Genomic DNA, 18,674 nt, shown 5'->3' on the forward strand with positions numbered 1-18,674 from the left:
AGTTATTTGCTTTATTGTTCCACCAGGAAAGCATGTTTTGTGCGGTTTATTAGTAATCACATCTCTAACGATCAAGTCCCCATACACTGACATATGACTATCCTTTGATTCTTTCTTTATAAGATTATCTTCCTCCCTCTCCTTATCAGCCAATCTCTCCTTTAGCTGTTTAATATCCTCTTCCAGATGCTTCATTTCTTAATGGCTAAACATGTCATGACTGGTTGGGTGGTTCATTAATTTTCATATTTATTTTGTTCATGTGGAATGATAATGAGAGTTAATATAGTTAACATGAAATTTAACAGAATGGAATCTGTGAGGTTTAGTAAACAAAAGGAGGGAGGGGATAATTTGATTAAGACATATAAGTTGTTGAGAGGTGGTGACCAGATAGCCACTCAGAAATTTTTCCAAGGAGCAGAAAGAGGGAGGGACAAGGAAGCTATTCCTAAAATTTTCACAGCTGCGCAAGGAGTAAGTTTTCTTTGTATGGAATGGGGTAGGTGAATGGAATATGTCCCTAAAGAAGGCTTCCTACTTAGGACACCTCCATGGAGTCAAGGCCTTATAAACAATAATAATAAAGATCAGTATCAATAGAAAAATCAGACTTACGTGTCTCAACTGTTCCAATGATAATACCACAATCGTGTCGTTAAAAAGAAATGCTCTATCTTTTTTCTCTCCAAATTCTTCACCTTCTTCAACAACCAAACTAAAAGAAAAAAAAAAAGGTAACATGCAAATAAATTATTCAGAAGAAAAGTAGCACCTTTACATACACGAGAAAAAATTTTTCAATTATGAAGCAAGACTGTATTTTTCTGTGTATAAGACACCCCCATGTATAAGATAAACCCTACTTTTTCGAACCCAAAATTAAGAAATCAATATTTTAAAGCAACATAAAACAGAACGCATTTGATATTTTTTTAAATATTCAAAGTATATTTAGTAATTAGGTAATATATTTAAGATACATACTAAGATGCATTTTAGGGATGCATTTAAGATTCATTTTCTGGGTTAACTTGGTTCGTGTTCTCATGGTCAACCCTTCTCTCCTCATGAAGTTGAAACACCATTTTGCCTTTCCATGTAAAATCAACAATGTTCATTTCCCTTTCAAATCTTTTTGCCTCATATTGAATAAGCTTGGTTGACACACATATCCCACTCTGGTGCTGCTCCATAATCCAAGTCTTTAGTCTCTGCTCCAAGTTTGGCCATTTTGCTGGTTTTCCTCTTAAAGCCCTCTTCTTTTTTGGCATCTTGAGTAGTTGTTCTTCCTATTTTCTCCACTGTCTAATCATACACTCAGTGGGAGGAGGTCCAAACTATCTCTCTGAAGCTTTATTTCCGTGTTCTTTTGTGTAATTGATGACTTTTAACTTGAATTTTGAAGACTACGACAATCGTTTTTTTATTTTCAGACATTTTTATGGACTATTGGTCAAAATATTGTTAATGCATTAACTTACCCCACCAATGAGTAGCAGATGAATGAATGCTTTCAGAGTTCTGATTGGTTTATTCAGAATCAGCCATTAATGACGTCAATTAACGTCATTAACAAATGACAGAGTTAACAAAGACTAGTGATTGGCAGAAGCCTGTTTGCAGAGACAAGGTACCAGCAGGTTCACCACGGCAACCGCGGGTCTCTCAACCGGATACTCCCCCATGTATAAGATGACCCCCAATTTTTGGTCTAAAAACTTTAGAAAAAGTATCGTCTTATACATGGAAAAATACAGTATATAAACATATATATAAAAGAAAGAAAGAAATGGTTCCAATAATTAGTGTGTAACATTATCTCAGACATAGTATAAGAATGGTAATAATGCATGCATGCACGCACACGCACGCACGCACACACACACACACACACACACACACACACACACACACACACACACACACACACACACACACACACAAAATAAATAAGTGGAAAATAGACTGAAAGCCTGTAGTCGTGGGGGGGGTACCCCTTTCTGAGCAATGGTAGGTAGTCTAAGAATTAGATACCCAAATCTTGGGAAGTTTCAAACAGCTATAATTTCATAAGATTTCATTGTTTTTTAGATCACTTAAGTGCCAAAGCCAAATAACTGGAAGAAGAATATACATTGCCTTTAAGGAATGCAGTGAAATAATTCAGGCTTCTGACATAATGTCTAATCCTAACCTGATGTGGTGTGCCCTGTTAATAAGATATCCACTGGGTACTGAACGAATGAGGATGAAATATCAATTTGAGCCTTTGCCAACTAAACTGGAATGAGGATGAAATAGCAATTTGAGACTTTGCCAACTAAACTGTAATATTTATTGGCATAAACCACAAATAATGTGATGGTGTAGAATGATAAGATTTTATGCTGGCTGGGGAGTTGCTTGTTTTCGTCAGGGAACTAGGGTGAGCAGTAAAAAGTCAGCTCCTGAAACAAACTCAACATCAACAAAAAGAACAAACCAAATGTCAGAAGAACTGAAGATAGCAACTATCAATATAAAGAGTATTAATGGAAAGGAAATCAAGCTTACAGAAGAACTGGAAAAGTATCATGTGAACATAATTGGCATCATTGAAAGAAGACAAAAAAAGGTGAGATCTTACTATATAATAAGTATAGGATGTTATATTCAATAATGATCAAGGAAAGGAAGGAGCAGTGATAGCAATACTAAACATGAATATAAACACTTCTTGATCAGAAGGAAGTTGAACTAGTTATGAAAACTCTGAAATGGATAATGAAACTTATTTGTTCCTATGGTCCCACAGACGGTTCTCCCAAGGAAGAAGTTGAGGAATTTTTTGAGTCACTAGAGTATGCAGCTAACAAAGAAAATGGAAAAAGTGGTACTTGTTGGAGATTTAAACAGCAGAGTGAGAGGTGAATCCCAATAGGCACAAAGAAATGTTTTGGGAATATTTGGAGAAAAGGGCAAGGCTAATAACAATGGTAAGTATCAGCTGGATTCTCAAGATATGGAGTAGTCATTACTACCATGTTCCAACATAAAGAAGTGCACAAGTTAACATGGAGAGAAGACACAAGAAATAAGAAAAGCCTCACTGACTATGTCATTGTTGATAGTGGTTCATGCTGGTTCAGCATAAAAGTGTACAGAGGATATGAAACTGGAAGTGATTATCACTTAGTTTTACATAGGCTAAAACTAAATATCGCATTGAAAATAACAATATGTAAAAAAAAGGTTTAAAAATAATTAAGGTTCAGCATCTTTTAGATGTAAACTGAAGACTCAACTATACAAACATTATTGAATAAAGAATGAAACCGTTCAAAAACAAGCCAAACCTTGGAGTCTCAGTGGCAAACTCAGAAGAAAACACTGATTCAGCTAGGGGGAAGCATATAGTGAAGCTGTTTGCAAGAACAGAAAAATTAAGAATACCATGATGGACACAAGTTAAAGTAGCTAAACAAAATTCATGGGAAGACTTTGGTAAGAATTTAGAAGATAAATAACAAAAAATTAGCAAAATATTCTACAGTCTATTGAAAAAGCTTAGAAATGGAGGAAAGAGTACTGTAAAAGGAATCACAAATGATAAAGGTGACATAAAAACTGTCTAAATGTCTAGAGTAATTACTTTGAAAGACTGTTAAATGAAACAAGCAGTGATAAAATGTAGAAGAAAATGTTCAAGAAATACAAACAGGAGTACATATCAATACTTGAGGTAGAAAAGCCATCAAAAACTTGAAATATATAAAGGCCACTTAAATAAATGATAATTGACCAGAATTGCTCAAATATGGAAGAAACAAAGTTTTGCAGTGGCTGCACTGCATAATTATGAAATTAGGAAAGGATATTAGGAAAGAACTTAACAATATCAAGTTCTTTCCTAATATCCTCATTTTTAATATGATATTGCCATTGATGCCATCTGTTCATGCCCCTAATCTTTCTCAGGACACTCATACCCACGATCTCTAGTCTTTGGTAAAGTGTTTTATTCCTAACCTAGCTCTCAGATCCATAAGTTAAAATTGGCTTGAACACTGTCTTGTATAAAGCTAATTTAGTGTTTTGACTAATTTCTTTCTTATTCCATATAAATTTATTCAGTTGACTTCCAACCACACCAGCTTTGTTGATTCTGTTGTCTCTTTCAATATTTATAAATTAAAGATAGCAAGAAATTATATACTTGATTTAATCCTTTATCCAAGTGTCAGCAAACAAGTTTCACCTGAACTATTTTCAGGACTGGGGCAACTTGTATATAGAGGCTAATGACTTCACATCACTTGCCTTAGTATCCCATAATGCCAAGCACATCTCCTTGTGGACATGCATTATGGAAAGGGTCACTACCCAGACCATTTTCGACCTTTATTGAAGTCTCATCAGTTGGAGTCAGGTCCAGAGGTGGTACTAAGGTTGAAGTAATACAGGAGTCATATTTCATGTACAAACAGCCAAAAGCACCTTATTATTAAAATACTCTGAACTCTGAATATTAGAGAAAGTTGTTGGAAGTTTTTCCATTTGGTGGTACTATAAATTAAAGATAGCAAGAAATTATATACTTGGTGTAATCGTTTAACCAGGTGTAAGCAAACAAGTTTGTGCCTAAACTATTTTCATGACTGGGGCAACTCGTATATGAAAATATGACTTCTGCATTACTTCAACCTTAGTATCACCTCTGGGTCTGGCTCCCACTGAGGAGACCTCAATAAAGGTTGAAATCGGTCTGGATAGTGACCCATCCCATAATGAATAGCATATACATACTCATAAGGATATGTATACGAAATATAAAAATACATATTCTGGCAACTTTGAAATCAAAAAAGGAGTAAGGCAAGGATGTGTCTTATCACCCTTACTGTACAATATATATAGTGAGCAAGTTTTTAAAAATATTTCACAACTGAAGGGTGTAAAAGTCGGAGGTAGGAACTTCAACAACTTCAGGTATGCAGATGACACAGTTCTTATAGCTGAATCTGAAGATGATCTTCAAAACTTAATCACAGAAATTTACAACAGAAGCTTTGACATGGGACTAATTATTAACCTAAAGAAAATGAAGTGCATGATTATATCAAAAGAACCAATAAATAAGAAACTGAACATAACTGTTAAGGGGTGCTTAAGGGTCAAAGCTGTATAACTGAGAGGAGACCTCCACATAGCCTTTAAAGGAATGCGGAGAACCGACCAGGGCTTCTGACCTAATGTCCAATCCTCACCTTCTCGTGGTGCACCCTGTTGGGTATCTACTTTGATACTGAACGAACGAGGATGGGCTGGCAATTTGGGATTTAGCCGACCAAATTGTATTCTTATTGGTTAAACCAAAATAAAAAAATGATGGTACAACATGACAAAATTTCATGCCGGCTGGGGCGTCGCCCGGTTAAACAAGGCCCCCGTTGTTTTCGCCAGGGAACCAGGGTGAACAGCGAAAAGTCAGCTACTGGAACAAATCTGAAAACAAACCCCAACTCAACATCACCAGAGTTGAAGATCGGTACTATCAACGTAAGAAGCCTGAATGGCAAAGAAATGGAGCTAGCTGAGGAATTAGATAAGTACCAGATCGACATAATAGGGGTGACTGAAACAAAAAAGACCAAAACTGGTGAGATCTTTCTGAGCAATAAATACAAAATGTTATATTCAGGCAATAACAATCAAGGAAAAGAAGGAGTAGCCATAGTATTCAACACAAAATACGAGGCTAATCTTCTTGAATGGCAGTCAGTCTCAAGTAGAGTAATGTGGGCAAATATGAGAATGGGGAACTGGACAATGAGACTTATTTGTGCCTATGGTCCCACAGAAGGTTCTACTAAGGTAGAAGTGGAGGAATTTTTTGAGGCTTTAGAAAAAGCAACTGACACAATGAAAAAGGAAAAGTTGGTCCTTGTTGGGGATCTAAATAGTAGAGTAGGAAATGATTGTGAGACATACAAAAATATTTTGGGAAAATTTGGAGAAAAGAGCAAAGCTAATAATAATGGCAAATATCTGTTGGATTTCTGCTCAGGACATGGACTGTTTATTACTAACACCATGTTCCAACATAAAAATGTGCACAAATTCACATGGAGAGAAGAGGCTAGGAATAAGAAAAGTCTCATTGACTATGTTATTGTTGATAGTGATGTTTTCTCCCTGGTGCAGGACACCAGAGTGTACAGAGGATTTGAAATTGGAAGTGATCACTATTTAGTCTTGAGCAGGATAAAATTGAATTTCATATTGAAAAGAATAACATGTAAGAAAGTTTTAAAGCGAATAAAAGTTGAGCAGCTCTCAGATGTAAACTGTAGACTAAAATACAGAAATATTATTGAAAAGAAAATGAAAGAGTTTGAGAACAGGAATCAAACCTTGGAGATTCAGTGGCAAACTCTGAAGGAAACATTGATTGATTCTGCCAGAGAGGCATGTGGTGAGGTTGTGTGCAAAGATAAAAAAATCAGAACTCCCTGGTGGACACAGGAAGTTAAAGAGGCAGTGAAGGAAAAGAAGAAAGCATATCAAAAGTTCCTGGCAAATAAGTCAGCTTTTACTCTTACAGAATACAGAGACAAATGTAAGAAAGCTAAACAGTGTGTAAAACTAGCTAAACAAAAGTCATGGGAGGACTTTGGCAAGAATATAGAAAATAAATATCAAGAAGGTGGCAAAATATTCTGGAGGTTGTTGAAGAAGCTTAGGAATGGAGGAAAGAGTGCTGTAAAAGGAATTAGAGATGATAAAGGTGAAATGAAAACAGGAGAAAAAGATATCCTTGAAGTATGGAGTAATTACTTTGAAAAACTGCTAAATGAAACAAGCAGTGATGACAGCACAGTGATAAAAAACACTGACCAGGCATACAGTCAGGAATACATATCCATACTTGAAGTAGAAAAAGCCATCAAAGGCTTGAAATGTGGAAAGGCAGCAGGAGTAGATGATATTCGACCAGAAATGCTGAAGTATGGTGGTATAAGAGTCTTACAGTGGCTGCACTGCATAGTTCAGAAAGCCTGGACAGAGGGACGAATTCCCGATGATTGGAGTAGAGCTCTCATAGTACCCATATATAAAAAGGGAAATAAAACTGAATGTGAGAATTACAGAGGTATTTCCCTACTGAGTGTTCCTGGCAAGATCTATGCAAGTATACTTGAGAAACGGTTGAGAAGAATTGTGGAAGAAAAGCTTGGTGAAGAACAAGCTGGATTCAGGCCAAATAGAGGCTGCCAGGATCAGATCTTCACTTTACGACAAATAGTCGAGAAAGCATGGGAATATAACAAAGATCTGTATTTAAGTTTTGTCGATTTGGAAAAGGCATATGACAAGGTGCCAAGAGAGAAGCTATTCAATACGCTGCAGTTATATGGTGTCAATGGGGCATTATATCAAGCAATACTTAGTCTTTATTTGAGTTTGAGTCAGCAGTTAGAATTGAAGGAAGTACAGGAAGATGGTTTAATGTTAAATCTGGTGTGAGACAAGGATGTACATTATCCCCTCTGTTATTCATTATCTATATGGATCACATTATGAAGGAATGTGGTATTAAACCTGATATCAAAATTGGAGATGTTAATGTCAGCTCTTTGCTTTATGCGGATGATGTTATACTTCTAAATAAATCCGCTACAAGTCTGCAAGATTCTCTGACTAAATTGAATAGCTGTTGTAATAGATATGGTATGAAGGTCAGCAATAAAAAGACAAAGACAATGAAAATAGGCAGAATCATTGAAAATGTCAACTGTGTTGTGAATGGAGAACCTGTGGAACAAGTAAAACATTTCAGCTACTTAGGCACAATTTTTACTGAAGATGGTAAACTAAATATAGAAATAGACAACAGAATCAGCAAAGCTGGTATCGTGGGAAGTCAATTGAATAAATTCATATGGAATAAGAAAGAAATTAGTCGGAACACTAAATTAGCTGTATACAAGACTGTGTTCAAACCAATTTTAACTTATGGATCTGAGAGCTGGGTCAGAAGTAAAACACTTGACCAAAGACTAGAGACCGCAGATATGAGAGTCCTGAGAAAGATTAGAGGCGTGAACAGATGGCATCAATGGCAATATCATATTAAAAATGAGGATATTAGGAAAGAACTTGACATTGTCAGCATCCAGGAATGCGTTAGCAGAGCTAATCTCAGATGGTATGGTCACTTAAATAGAATGGGAGAGGAAAGATTAGCAAAACAAGTGTTCTCTGCCAGGTTGGCAGGAAAACGACCCAGAGGAAGACCAAGATATAGGTGGATTGATACGGTACAAAGTGCCTTAGACGATAGAAATATAAGATCTGATAATGTTGGAGTCTTGACAAGTAACAGACTGATTTGGAGGAAAATTGTAGATAGGAAGTTAGTAATGATGTAATTTTTTCATGTAGTACTGTCATATCCTGTACACCCCTTGAGGGTACATGGCAGGAATTTGATGATGATGATGATGATGACATAACTGTTAACAGAAAGAAAATTTAACAGGTTCAGTCTTTTATATATTTGGGACAAATGTTTACAGACAAAGGAAATTCCCTTAAAGAAATAAAAAGAAGAATAGAGATAGCAAGAAAAGCCTTTACTGATATGAAAACTGTTCTAACATCCAGAGACATTAATATAGACACAAGAAAAAGATTAATAAAATGCTATATCTGGTCAAGCCTTCTCTACAACAGTAAAACTTGAACTCTAAATAAAGAAGCAGAGAAAAAAATTAGAAGCTTTCGAAATGTGGACCATCAGAAGAATGTTGAAAATACCATGGACAGAGAAAATGAAAAACGAAGATGTTTTAAAGAAAGCAAAAATGAAAAGAACATTAATGAAAATAATTAAAGAGCAAAAACTAAAATATTTTGGACATCTAACCAGACAAGAAGGCATTCAGAAATTAATATTAGAAGGGAAATTGGATGAAAAAAGAGGGAGAGGTAGACCCAGGAGAATGTGGTTCGAAGACATTAAGGACTGGACTGGCTTGAATTACCAAAAATGTTCCAGAGCAGCAAAAGAAAGAAAAAGGTTCCATGACATGGTTGCCAACCTCCTTCTAGGAGATGACACTTGAAGAAGAAGAAGGATATGTGCTTTGCATTATGGGTACTAAGGCAAGTAATGTGAAGTCATCAGCTTCTGTATACAAGTTTCCTCACTCCTGAAAATAGGTCACGTGCAAACTTGTTTGCTTACACCTGGATAAAGGATTAAACGAAGTATATAATTTCTTGGTATCTTTAATTTATAGTACAACCAAGTGGAAAAAGTTCCAACAAATTTCAATATTTAATTTACCATCTTCACTAAAAATTGTGCCTAAGTAGCTGAAACGTTTTATTTGTTCTATAGATTCTCCATTCACAATGCAGTTGAAATTTTCAATGTTTCTGCTGATTTTTTATTATTATTATTACATGACACCTCCAGGGAGTCCAAGGATTCATCGTGGAGGGCATACTACTCTACTTCGCTAAATACATCTCATCCTCTCCACTACTACTTAATTCTCCAACTACGACACTACTACCATCAATGCCATCTATCACCATCATCACGAACAACAGTATTTTTTGTCTGTAAATTGCATGTGTTCTGAAGGCCGATTTGTCTCTGTACACAGGATGAAAAGCGCAAGTTTCCGTGAGAAAAAAACCATGCTACGACCATATGAGATCGACTAACTCACCTTGAACTGAAAAAGCACATATAAGGATTCCCCTCGTCATGATGAGAATCGAACCCAGGTCTTTTCCAGTTGAAGGGCGGAATGTTCCGCTGTTCTTCCAATTGCGCTACGGTAGCTGTAGTGCAAATTTCATTGTCTTTGTCTTTTTATTCAATATATAGTCTATACCGAAGTTGGAAATCAGCAGTTAGAAACGGTCTTCCTGTATTTGAAGTAAATACAGAAAAACTGTTTGACAAGGTGTAAGACAAGGATGCATATTATCTCAACTCTTATTCATCATCTATATGGATCACATTATGAAAGAAAGCAGCTGGAGACATGAAGCTTAGCTCTTTGCTTTATGCAGATGATGATGTACTCCTAAAGACATCCATTGCAAATCTCCAGGATTCTCTAACTTAGTGAATAACAGCTGTAAGAAATTTGGCATTAAAATGGGCAGGAACATAGAAACTTCACCTTAATTTTCAGTGGAGAACCTATAGAACAAGTATTTGAGCTATTTAGGCACAGATTTAAGAAAAATGGCAAGTTACATCTAGAAACAGACAACAGAATAAGCAAAGCTGATGTAGTGCAGAGAGCCAGTTGAATAAATTTATATGGAACAAGAGCAAAATTAGCCAAAACACTAAACTAGCAGTATACAAGACAGTGTTTAAATGAAATTTAAGTTATGGATCTGAGAAGCAGGTTAGAAATAATGCACTTTATCAAAGATTATAAACCACAGATTAAGAGTTCTTAAAAGAATGAGGGGCCTGAACAAATGGCATCAATGGCAGATTCATATTAAACATGAAGACATTAGGAAAGGAACTTTTGTTTGAATTCAAGCATGTGTGATATGGTGGTATGGTCACTTAAATAGAATGGAAGAGGAAAGATTAGTAATGCTGACAAGTACTAGGTTAATTTGGAGGAAAATTGTCGATAGGAGATTAATCATGTAGTGCTCTCATAGTAGCCTGAACACCCCTTTATCAGGAAATTGATGATGATTTTTTTCTTTGGACTCCCTGGGGTTGTCACATAATAATAAAGTATTGGATCTTTATGTTTATTGTGGTGAAGTGCAGCAGTTTTCATTTGATTCTGTGCAAGATATGGTTAGCTAGACTTGACAGACCATAACTGTGGTTTGCAAACATGTATTCTTCAAGTCATATCTGCAAGAACAAGGCAATTTGTGAAAAAAAGGAGGTGATCATTAAGAGAGGAGATAAGGGCAAACAGCTTCTTATGAAGAAAGTTTTTTACCTTGGGTATAATATATGTTAAAGATGTCAAGCTATTTTAAACCTGGTTTTACTCCATTTCCCTTGGGAAATGGAGTAAAACCAGGTTTAAAATAGCTTGGCATCTTTAACATAGCTTCTTATGAAGTTTGAAAGCCATGCAGGAATTATATTTCTTTAAAGTTCTTGGTTATTTCCTAAATTTTTTTTGGCACTGTAGCCACTAGATATGAAGTCATAATGAATAAAGGAGAGTTCAGCTGTCAAGGAAGCCTAGCTGGAACAATGACTGGTGAGGAAGAATGAGTCTAATAATGTATGTGAGCAAAGTGACCTAAATGGAGAGTATATCGTCAATGTATCTTAACCACATAGAAGGTCTGAGAATGACAGTATCAAGAATATGTTTTACAAAATGCTGCATATGGAAATTGGCTAGGGAAGGAGAGCCCAATGCTGTACTCTCTATTTGTTAAATAACTGGTATTCTATCTTATAAAGAGGTCCATTAGAGGGTGACTCCTCTTGGAACTTTACATTTCAACTTTACATTTTCCATCCTTTTTGTTTTCTTTTGGATTATGTGCACTATTACAATTCTTATACCATATCCCTGATCATGTCTCTGTGACAAAGAAGAAATACTGAAACCATTCAACTTGTGTTTAATTATTCTTTAATCATACCATTTTCATTCCATTAAGTGCCTCAAGCTGGCTCCTAAGCATAAATACAAGATCACAAATCAAAATTGGACAAAATGTCTGTTCTGCTTACTGTGGAAGAGTACAAATTGGTGGCTTTGCTTTTATTAGTCCTTGTCTCCTTAATTCTGCTTCTACATCACCTCCTGCTAGCTGCCATAAATAATACACTTCTGACAGAGGACGTTCAGCTAAGTGATCAACTAAAAAAAAAATTAACATATACATTCAACTGATTTCATGATTTTATTGAAAAGTTTTATCTGTTTATCATCTGTAATGTCTGTTTTTTTTTTAATATTCTGTGTGTGTGCACATACACACACATTAAATATTACACTATCAAGACATTATATACATTACTCTTTCAGTTTAAACAAACGTTTCTTCTTTTAATAATTTACTGTGCAAAATCTATTATTTAATCCTTTACCAAGTGCCAAATCAAACTCAGTATATTTATTTATCGTAATAAATGTTGCAATGTATATTATGCTTGACAAGAAATTATATTCTTGTTTTAATCTTATACAAAAGCAAAATGTATCCTCACAACTGGTCCACTTGTATATGGAGGCTGCTGACTTTGTATCCCATAATGCAAAAACATTCTGGTCCAATGTTAAAATCAATGCAGAAGTCATACCTTTTCCATATACACGTAGAAAAAAAGGTGCATCACCTTATTATTAAATACTCTGGATGAAAGATAGTTGTGGAATGTTTTTTACAGTTGGTTATAATGTATATTATAGAAAAGAAATTATATTCTCATTTTAATCATATACTGAGTGTAAGCAAAAGCATAGAAGCAGTTGACTTCATATCAGTTACTTTAGTATCTCATAATGCAAAAAACATTATGAGAAGGGTCACCTACCCAGACAGGTTCTGACCTTTACTGAAGTCCCATTGGTGGAAGCCAGATCTCAGAAGATTGATTTAACCTTGGTATTTTCTTTAGGCTGAAAAATTACCATCTTCATTTTTTTTTTTTTTTTTTTTGCTTATAATGATGCTCAAAATAAGTTACTTGCAAATTATGAAAAATGTTTTAATGGCACATAATGAAATAATAAGTTCATAGTGTAAATTCTTTTAATGTAACAATATTTTGACTGTCGTTTTCAAAATGAAAATTATTATGGCAGTTAAAGAAGATTCATTCAATTAACAGAACTCCACAAACCAATAGCAGTAAGCACATGACAGCATATGTACTAACATAGTTTAAGAAGTGTAAAAGCTTAAAAGCCAGTAAATACTTATGGTCGTAATCAATTTACATAAAAATTAAATATGCAGTGATAAACAGTACTACTCAAAAGTACATCCCAGAAATGCGGAAGTTTTATACAGCCCTGCCTATTAAGATTAGGTGAGTGGAGGACTTCAGAGCATTCTTCAAAAAAAATCCATCATCTAAAAATTTGTTTCTAGAGAAAAAATTAAAATCTTTTCCATAATATTTTGTTTATGTGCCACTGTCAACAGAATGTCCTGCCAGAAGGCTTGACATTCTGAGTGATGACAGTAAATATAGTGTTTATACTTTTACTCAACAAAATTTCTGAAGATCTTCCACTCTGACCAAAATAAGATGGAATGGAGTAAACACCTGGATTAGACAGCAGGTGATATGTCTTCAACAGGTGCAAGAAGTGAAGATAAATTTAATATTAGTTGTAATTAGTAATTTGGTATTTTATAGAATTTTAGAGATATGTTTAGGGATGCCATAAACATTAGGAATTAAGATATGTTAGATATTCTCTTGGTATTGCTGAATACTTAGAGTCTGTAAGAAATTTAAAATCTTGGTAAAATTTGATAAAAAGCTCAAATTTATAAACATTGAGGAGAAAAGTATATTTTAATCAAAGTTCTTTCAAATGAGAGAGAGATAGAAAAAAAGTTTCATGATTGGTCTCTAGAGATCGGTTCTGAATTATGTAAAAAATAAATAAAAATACAAAAAAAAAGTATGAAATTAGATATAAGGGTGAAAAAAAAATTTAAAAAATCCTTTATCCACCCACATTATTACTGTACATTAGGTTGACAACCTGTCATGAGTTAGAGTCACATTAAAAAAAAAAAAAGTGCGAAAACTAAAATTTTCCATAAACCATTAACATCTCTTTTACTATATCATTATAAAGCTAACTTCAGAGCATTCTATGTTAATAATGTTTTGACCACCAGTGATCCAGATGAACTATAATATGTCTGTGTAGGGAACTATGCTGATTATATTTCATTAGTTTTTATCTATTAGAACGATACGCCATGCTATTTTAAACAATTTAATTTCTTCTATAAAGAATTTGTAAATAAGCTTAATCTCAAGTGGGAGAAGAAAAAACTAGCATGTAGCTGTCAAGATAACTTGATCATTCCTTTTTTGAGAGTCAAACACATTTATGAAAAGGCTGTCTGAGAAAGGATTCAACAACCATGATTTATACTGCTCTTTAGCCAATAACACAGATATTTGGAAGATCAGAGAAAATATGATCATTTGCAGTTCAGATTTAAACCATAGAACCTGTGAACTAAATCTGAACTGCAAATGATCATATTTAGATAGTTATGTGGATTACACATGTAGAAACAATATAGAATTTTATTCAAACACTGATATATTTCATTCAATGTAATATGAACACATCAGGAAGAAAGACTGGTAACTACATTCAAAATATGAACTATAAGAATGAGCCATGTAGCATTCTTATAATTCATGTTTTGAATGAAGTTAACTTACCAGACTCCGATGATGTTCATGTTTCATTGAATAAAATACACTGAAATTTTTGAATAAAATTCTATGTTTTCTACATTTGTAAGCTGTATAAATATGTCTAGCACATGTTCCCTTAAAACGTTTGATTGCAAGTGGTTAATGATTATATTTACTATTACATTTATTAAAAATGCAATTATCTTTTAGGGGAAAAAAAAAGTTATCAATCTATCAAATCGTCCATTAACATGATTTTTGTTAAATCATGTTAATGGATGATTTGATAGATAAAAGATAAAATTATCTATTCTGGCAAATGGCTAGTGTGAAAAACAAAAAGGATACTTATTAAAGAATAATGCAAATTCAAAATGGCTTCTCTACTGTTAAATGTTTGCTACACTAAAAAAAGTAATATAATATGGATATTATTTCTGGGAAAACTCCCATGTTACTCCTCTTAACAAACTATTATATTTATGGCTATTTTCCTGCTGCTGTTTAGGAGTGCCCCAGTTTAAATGCCATTGGCTGTTTTCTCACGGATTCTTAGGGTATTGTAGATGTATATTTATCAATAAATATATGTTGCATAGAGGACAAGAAATTTGCACATACCTTTTTCTGGGTGTTGTGGCTCTTCTTCTTTCGCGTTGTCCAAACTACTGTGTGTGTGTGGGAGGGGGGGATTTTGGCAAGTGGGAGATTTGAAATAACAAATGGAAAAAACCCGGGTTTTTTTCCATTTGTTATTTCAAATCTCCCACTTGCCAAAATCCCCCCCCCCCCCACACACACACACAGTAGTTTGGACAACGCGAAAGAAGAAGAGCCACAACACCCAGAAAAAGGTATGTGCAAATTTCTTGTCCTCTATGCAACATATATTTATTGATAAATATACATCTACAATACCCTAAGAATCCGTGAGAAAACAGCCAATGGCATTTAAACTGGGGCACTCCTAAACAGAAGCAGGCAAATAGCCGTAAATATAATAGTAATATAATAGCTTTAGAAAAGAAAGTCTTTGACTAAGAAATAACAACATAATTTTGAAAGCTGATGAAGGACATGCAACTGTTCTCATGAATATAGCTGATTATGACATCTAATGCACATATTTATTCTTTACTCACTTAGTCTTAGACAGTGAGCAACCCAAAAAAAAACATGATCTAATTAAATGCATGCTTGCTTGGGCAAAGATTTATAAAAATTTCTGAATCCTTGATATCCTTTAATTCCATATCAATCAGTTATGTCAATTCCAATGATGACACTATTGCAGCCAACTTCGGTTGTTTGGAATTAAGGCTAAAGCAGTAAAGGCTACAAAGTCAGTATTATTTTGTCAGTTAACTCTCTCTCTCTCTCTCTCTGTGTGTGTGTGTGTGTGTGTGTGTGTGTGTGTGTGTGTGTGTGCGTGCGTGCGTGCGTGCGTGCGTGCGTGTTCTTTGAACCAATTTGCCTCAGAAATGTGTGAAAAAACACAAGTTTCTAAGAGGGAACCTACACCTCCTTCGGATGAAGTGTTCTTTTGTAACCTAGACAGGATTTGAACCTATTGTGGATGGAATGAATTTCCAAATACCTGTCATCTAAATATTTTGTTTAAAGAACCTGATTTTGCATACTATTTCGTGTATCAAATATACTTTGCATTCAGCCAAAAGTTTTCAGAATTATGTATCTCTCTTAATCACACAATCTGCTAGGTATTGCTTCCTTATTTCTTTATGCTATCTAATAGACAAAATATATATTTTGTCTTATGCTATAAATAAAGTTCTTTTTAACACAAAAAATATATTTGCACCAGAAATAACAGAATAATATAAACACTCATTCCAATGTGTTCAAACTGAAAGCTCAGATTTATAATCTACAGCACTTAGCAATGTGTGATTCATTTTCTTCACCAGTTGTCAATCTGCATATGAAAAGATTTGAAGAAGAAACTATCTTATGCTAACATAAATCCCATTTGGTGGTGAGAGGTGGATGAGATATTTATCAACTGAACCTCATCAAGATCATACAAGTAAACAGATAATACAGAATATAAAATAATAATAATAAAATTTAAATGTAACTGCAAAGAACTAATAAAATGGCATTTTCAGAAGTCCTGCCCAACAAAAATCTACAAGGACATACATTTCCAGTTCTTCATCATAAACTTGCCCACACAGGCCTATTATCTTCATGTTAAATCTTTAAAGATAATATCTCCATAGTGCATCTGGAAGAATGACAGAACATTGCATCCTTTACCTTAAAAAGATTTGAGTTTGACTCTCATCATAAAGAACTTTCTGTGATATAACAGATCTCATAAAGCAGCAGCAGAGATTTTCCAACCAGAAACTCTGATTTTTCATTCTATACACCAGTAAAGTAACCAGAGAACAGAAGCAATTTACAGATAAAAACATTATTTGTCAATGGAGATGGTGTTGTGTATTCATGGAGGATAGTGCATCTTGTGTAGATAGAGGACAGTGGCATTATGTGTAGATGGAGAATTAAGTAGTGGTGATGGTAGGTTGTGTAGAGTAGAGTGCTCTTTGGGCTCCTTGAAGGCATTTAATAATAAGCTTGAGAAAAACACAATAACAAGACTTAAACTGATGACCTACAATTCATTTATAATAATGAATTGTAGGAAACAATACTGAAATTATATATATAACCCTTAGAAGTGTATACAATGAACTAGTTGCACAACAATGCCACTGTATTTTAAACTATAAGAGGTAAAGTTATTTTAGAACTGCACTTGTAACTGTCACCTTAAATGGACCAAACATAAAATATCTGAACACACACACGCACACAAATCCACATCACTGTTACAAAATTCTTCCAAACAAAAGAAACACACGAGCATGTATACACACACATGCACACAAAATCATCTCACATAGAACTTGAGAATCAGTATTCAGATATGCTCCACACACTACAAACAGTTATCTATGAAATTAAAAGAAAATTATACAGAAATCTTTCAATAAGACCTAGATGCATGATATACATCAGCCAATAACTATACCTCTTATAGTCTGCATCCAAAATTCAACACTTTTCAAGTGTTTCAAAAGTTAGGAAAGAATGGACTGAAGCAAGTAAATGTCACAAATGACATGAAACAGTAACAAATGACATGAAAGTATATGCTTCATAGTAAAGGCAGGAATGCAAATACCAGAAAAAATGAAAGTGAAATAAATCCAAATGACAAGTGTGTATAGGGAAAAAAAAAGTGTTATGTATGAAATGGTGGATGAAGAGATGACACAGAGGCTAACAGGACAAAATAAAGTTGGTTGCTGTTATAGGTCAAGGGATGATGTAGAAGATGTGCATCAGCAAATAGTAAGAGTGCAGGGTGAGTAGTTATTATGGTAATGACTTCAACTATAATGACATGGATTAGAAGGAAAAAAGATTAAATAGCTGGAGGGAAATGAAATTTATTCACCTACTAAGAGATATTTACTTGAAATAGCATATGATAGTGAAAACTTAAGGTTTGAGAGTGCTGATAACTGGTAACAGGATCAGAAGATCTGGCCATAACCGTGTATTAATCTCATTGCCTCTAGTTGAGGAGAGTGACATCTAGTATCTAGTCTTCACTTGGGAGGTTGCCAAATGTGGAATTTTCAGTTAAGTGGGGGAATATACATGGAATTACAGGATAGTTGGTTATGACAAACTTAGAAGACAGCTATTTGCAGGTTCTTATGCCATGGCACTGCTAAATAGTTGTTGAAGGGGGGGGGGGGATATATCTGAAAGAAGCAATATCGGACTGTAAACCCAAGAGCAGAAAGATAAATCAGATAGGAATTAGATGGATGAGTAGTATCAATAAGCAGGAGTTGTAAAAAAAACATTGTGGTGCATATACAAGTAGAAGTGATCAACAAACACATGAGCAATGCATGATGCAGCAAAAAAGGTGACCAGTATTATAAGGAATGCAAATTCGTTTCCTTACAATGCTGGTCTAAAAAAGAAATTAGCTGAGTAGGCCAAAGAATCATCCTAAAAATTTCTTTCAATACATGTGAGGTAAAATGGAGAATGTTTATTAAAGGATAAATTTAATGAAAGCTAACGGCACTAAAGTGATGCAAGCAGATAAAACAGTAGAGTTACTGAGTGACCAGTTGGAAAAGGGATATCATCTGAGTGAAGGGATAAATTTGAGGCTCTATAAATTTTCTGTTGACTGATTCAATTTATT

The 18,674-nt window shown here is 34.4% G+C and overlaps 1 protein-coding gene across 7 annotated transcripts in view; it reads right to left on the bottom strand.

Annotated features, from left to right (window-relative positions):
* The window catches only part of LOC150104805 (TBC domain-containing protein kinase-like protein), a 559,840-nt gene that overhangs the window by 302,740 nt on the left and 238,426 nt on the right, over positions 1–18,674 (bottom strand). For all 7 annotated transcript variants that reach the window (XM_090395364.1, XM_090395368.1, XM_090395367.1 and 4 more), the window contains exons 11-12: positions 11,744–11,873; positions 619–718 (exon numbers count right to left, since the gene is read on the bottom strand). In XM_090395364.1, coding sequence (XP_090251490.1) covers positions 619–718; positions 11,744–11,873 — 230 coding nt within the window. The remainder of the gene's footprint in view (positions 1–618; positions 719–11,743; positions 11,874–18,674) is intronic.

Source organism: Typopeltis vanoorti, chromosome 7, assembly GCF_054136105.1.
Source record: "Typopeltis vanoorti isolate ZY-2024b chromosome 7, IOZ_Tvanoo_1.0, whole genome shotgun sequence".
In the NCBI taxonomy this organism is placed as follows: Eukaryota; Metazoa; Arthropoda; class Arachnida; order Uropygi; family Thelyphonidae; genus Typopeltis; species Typopeltis vanoorti.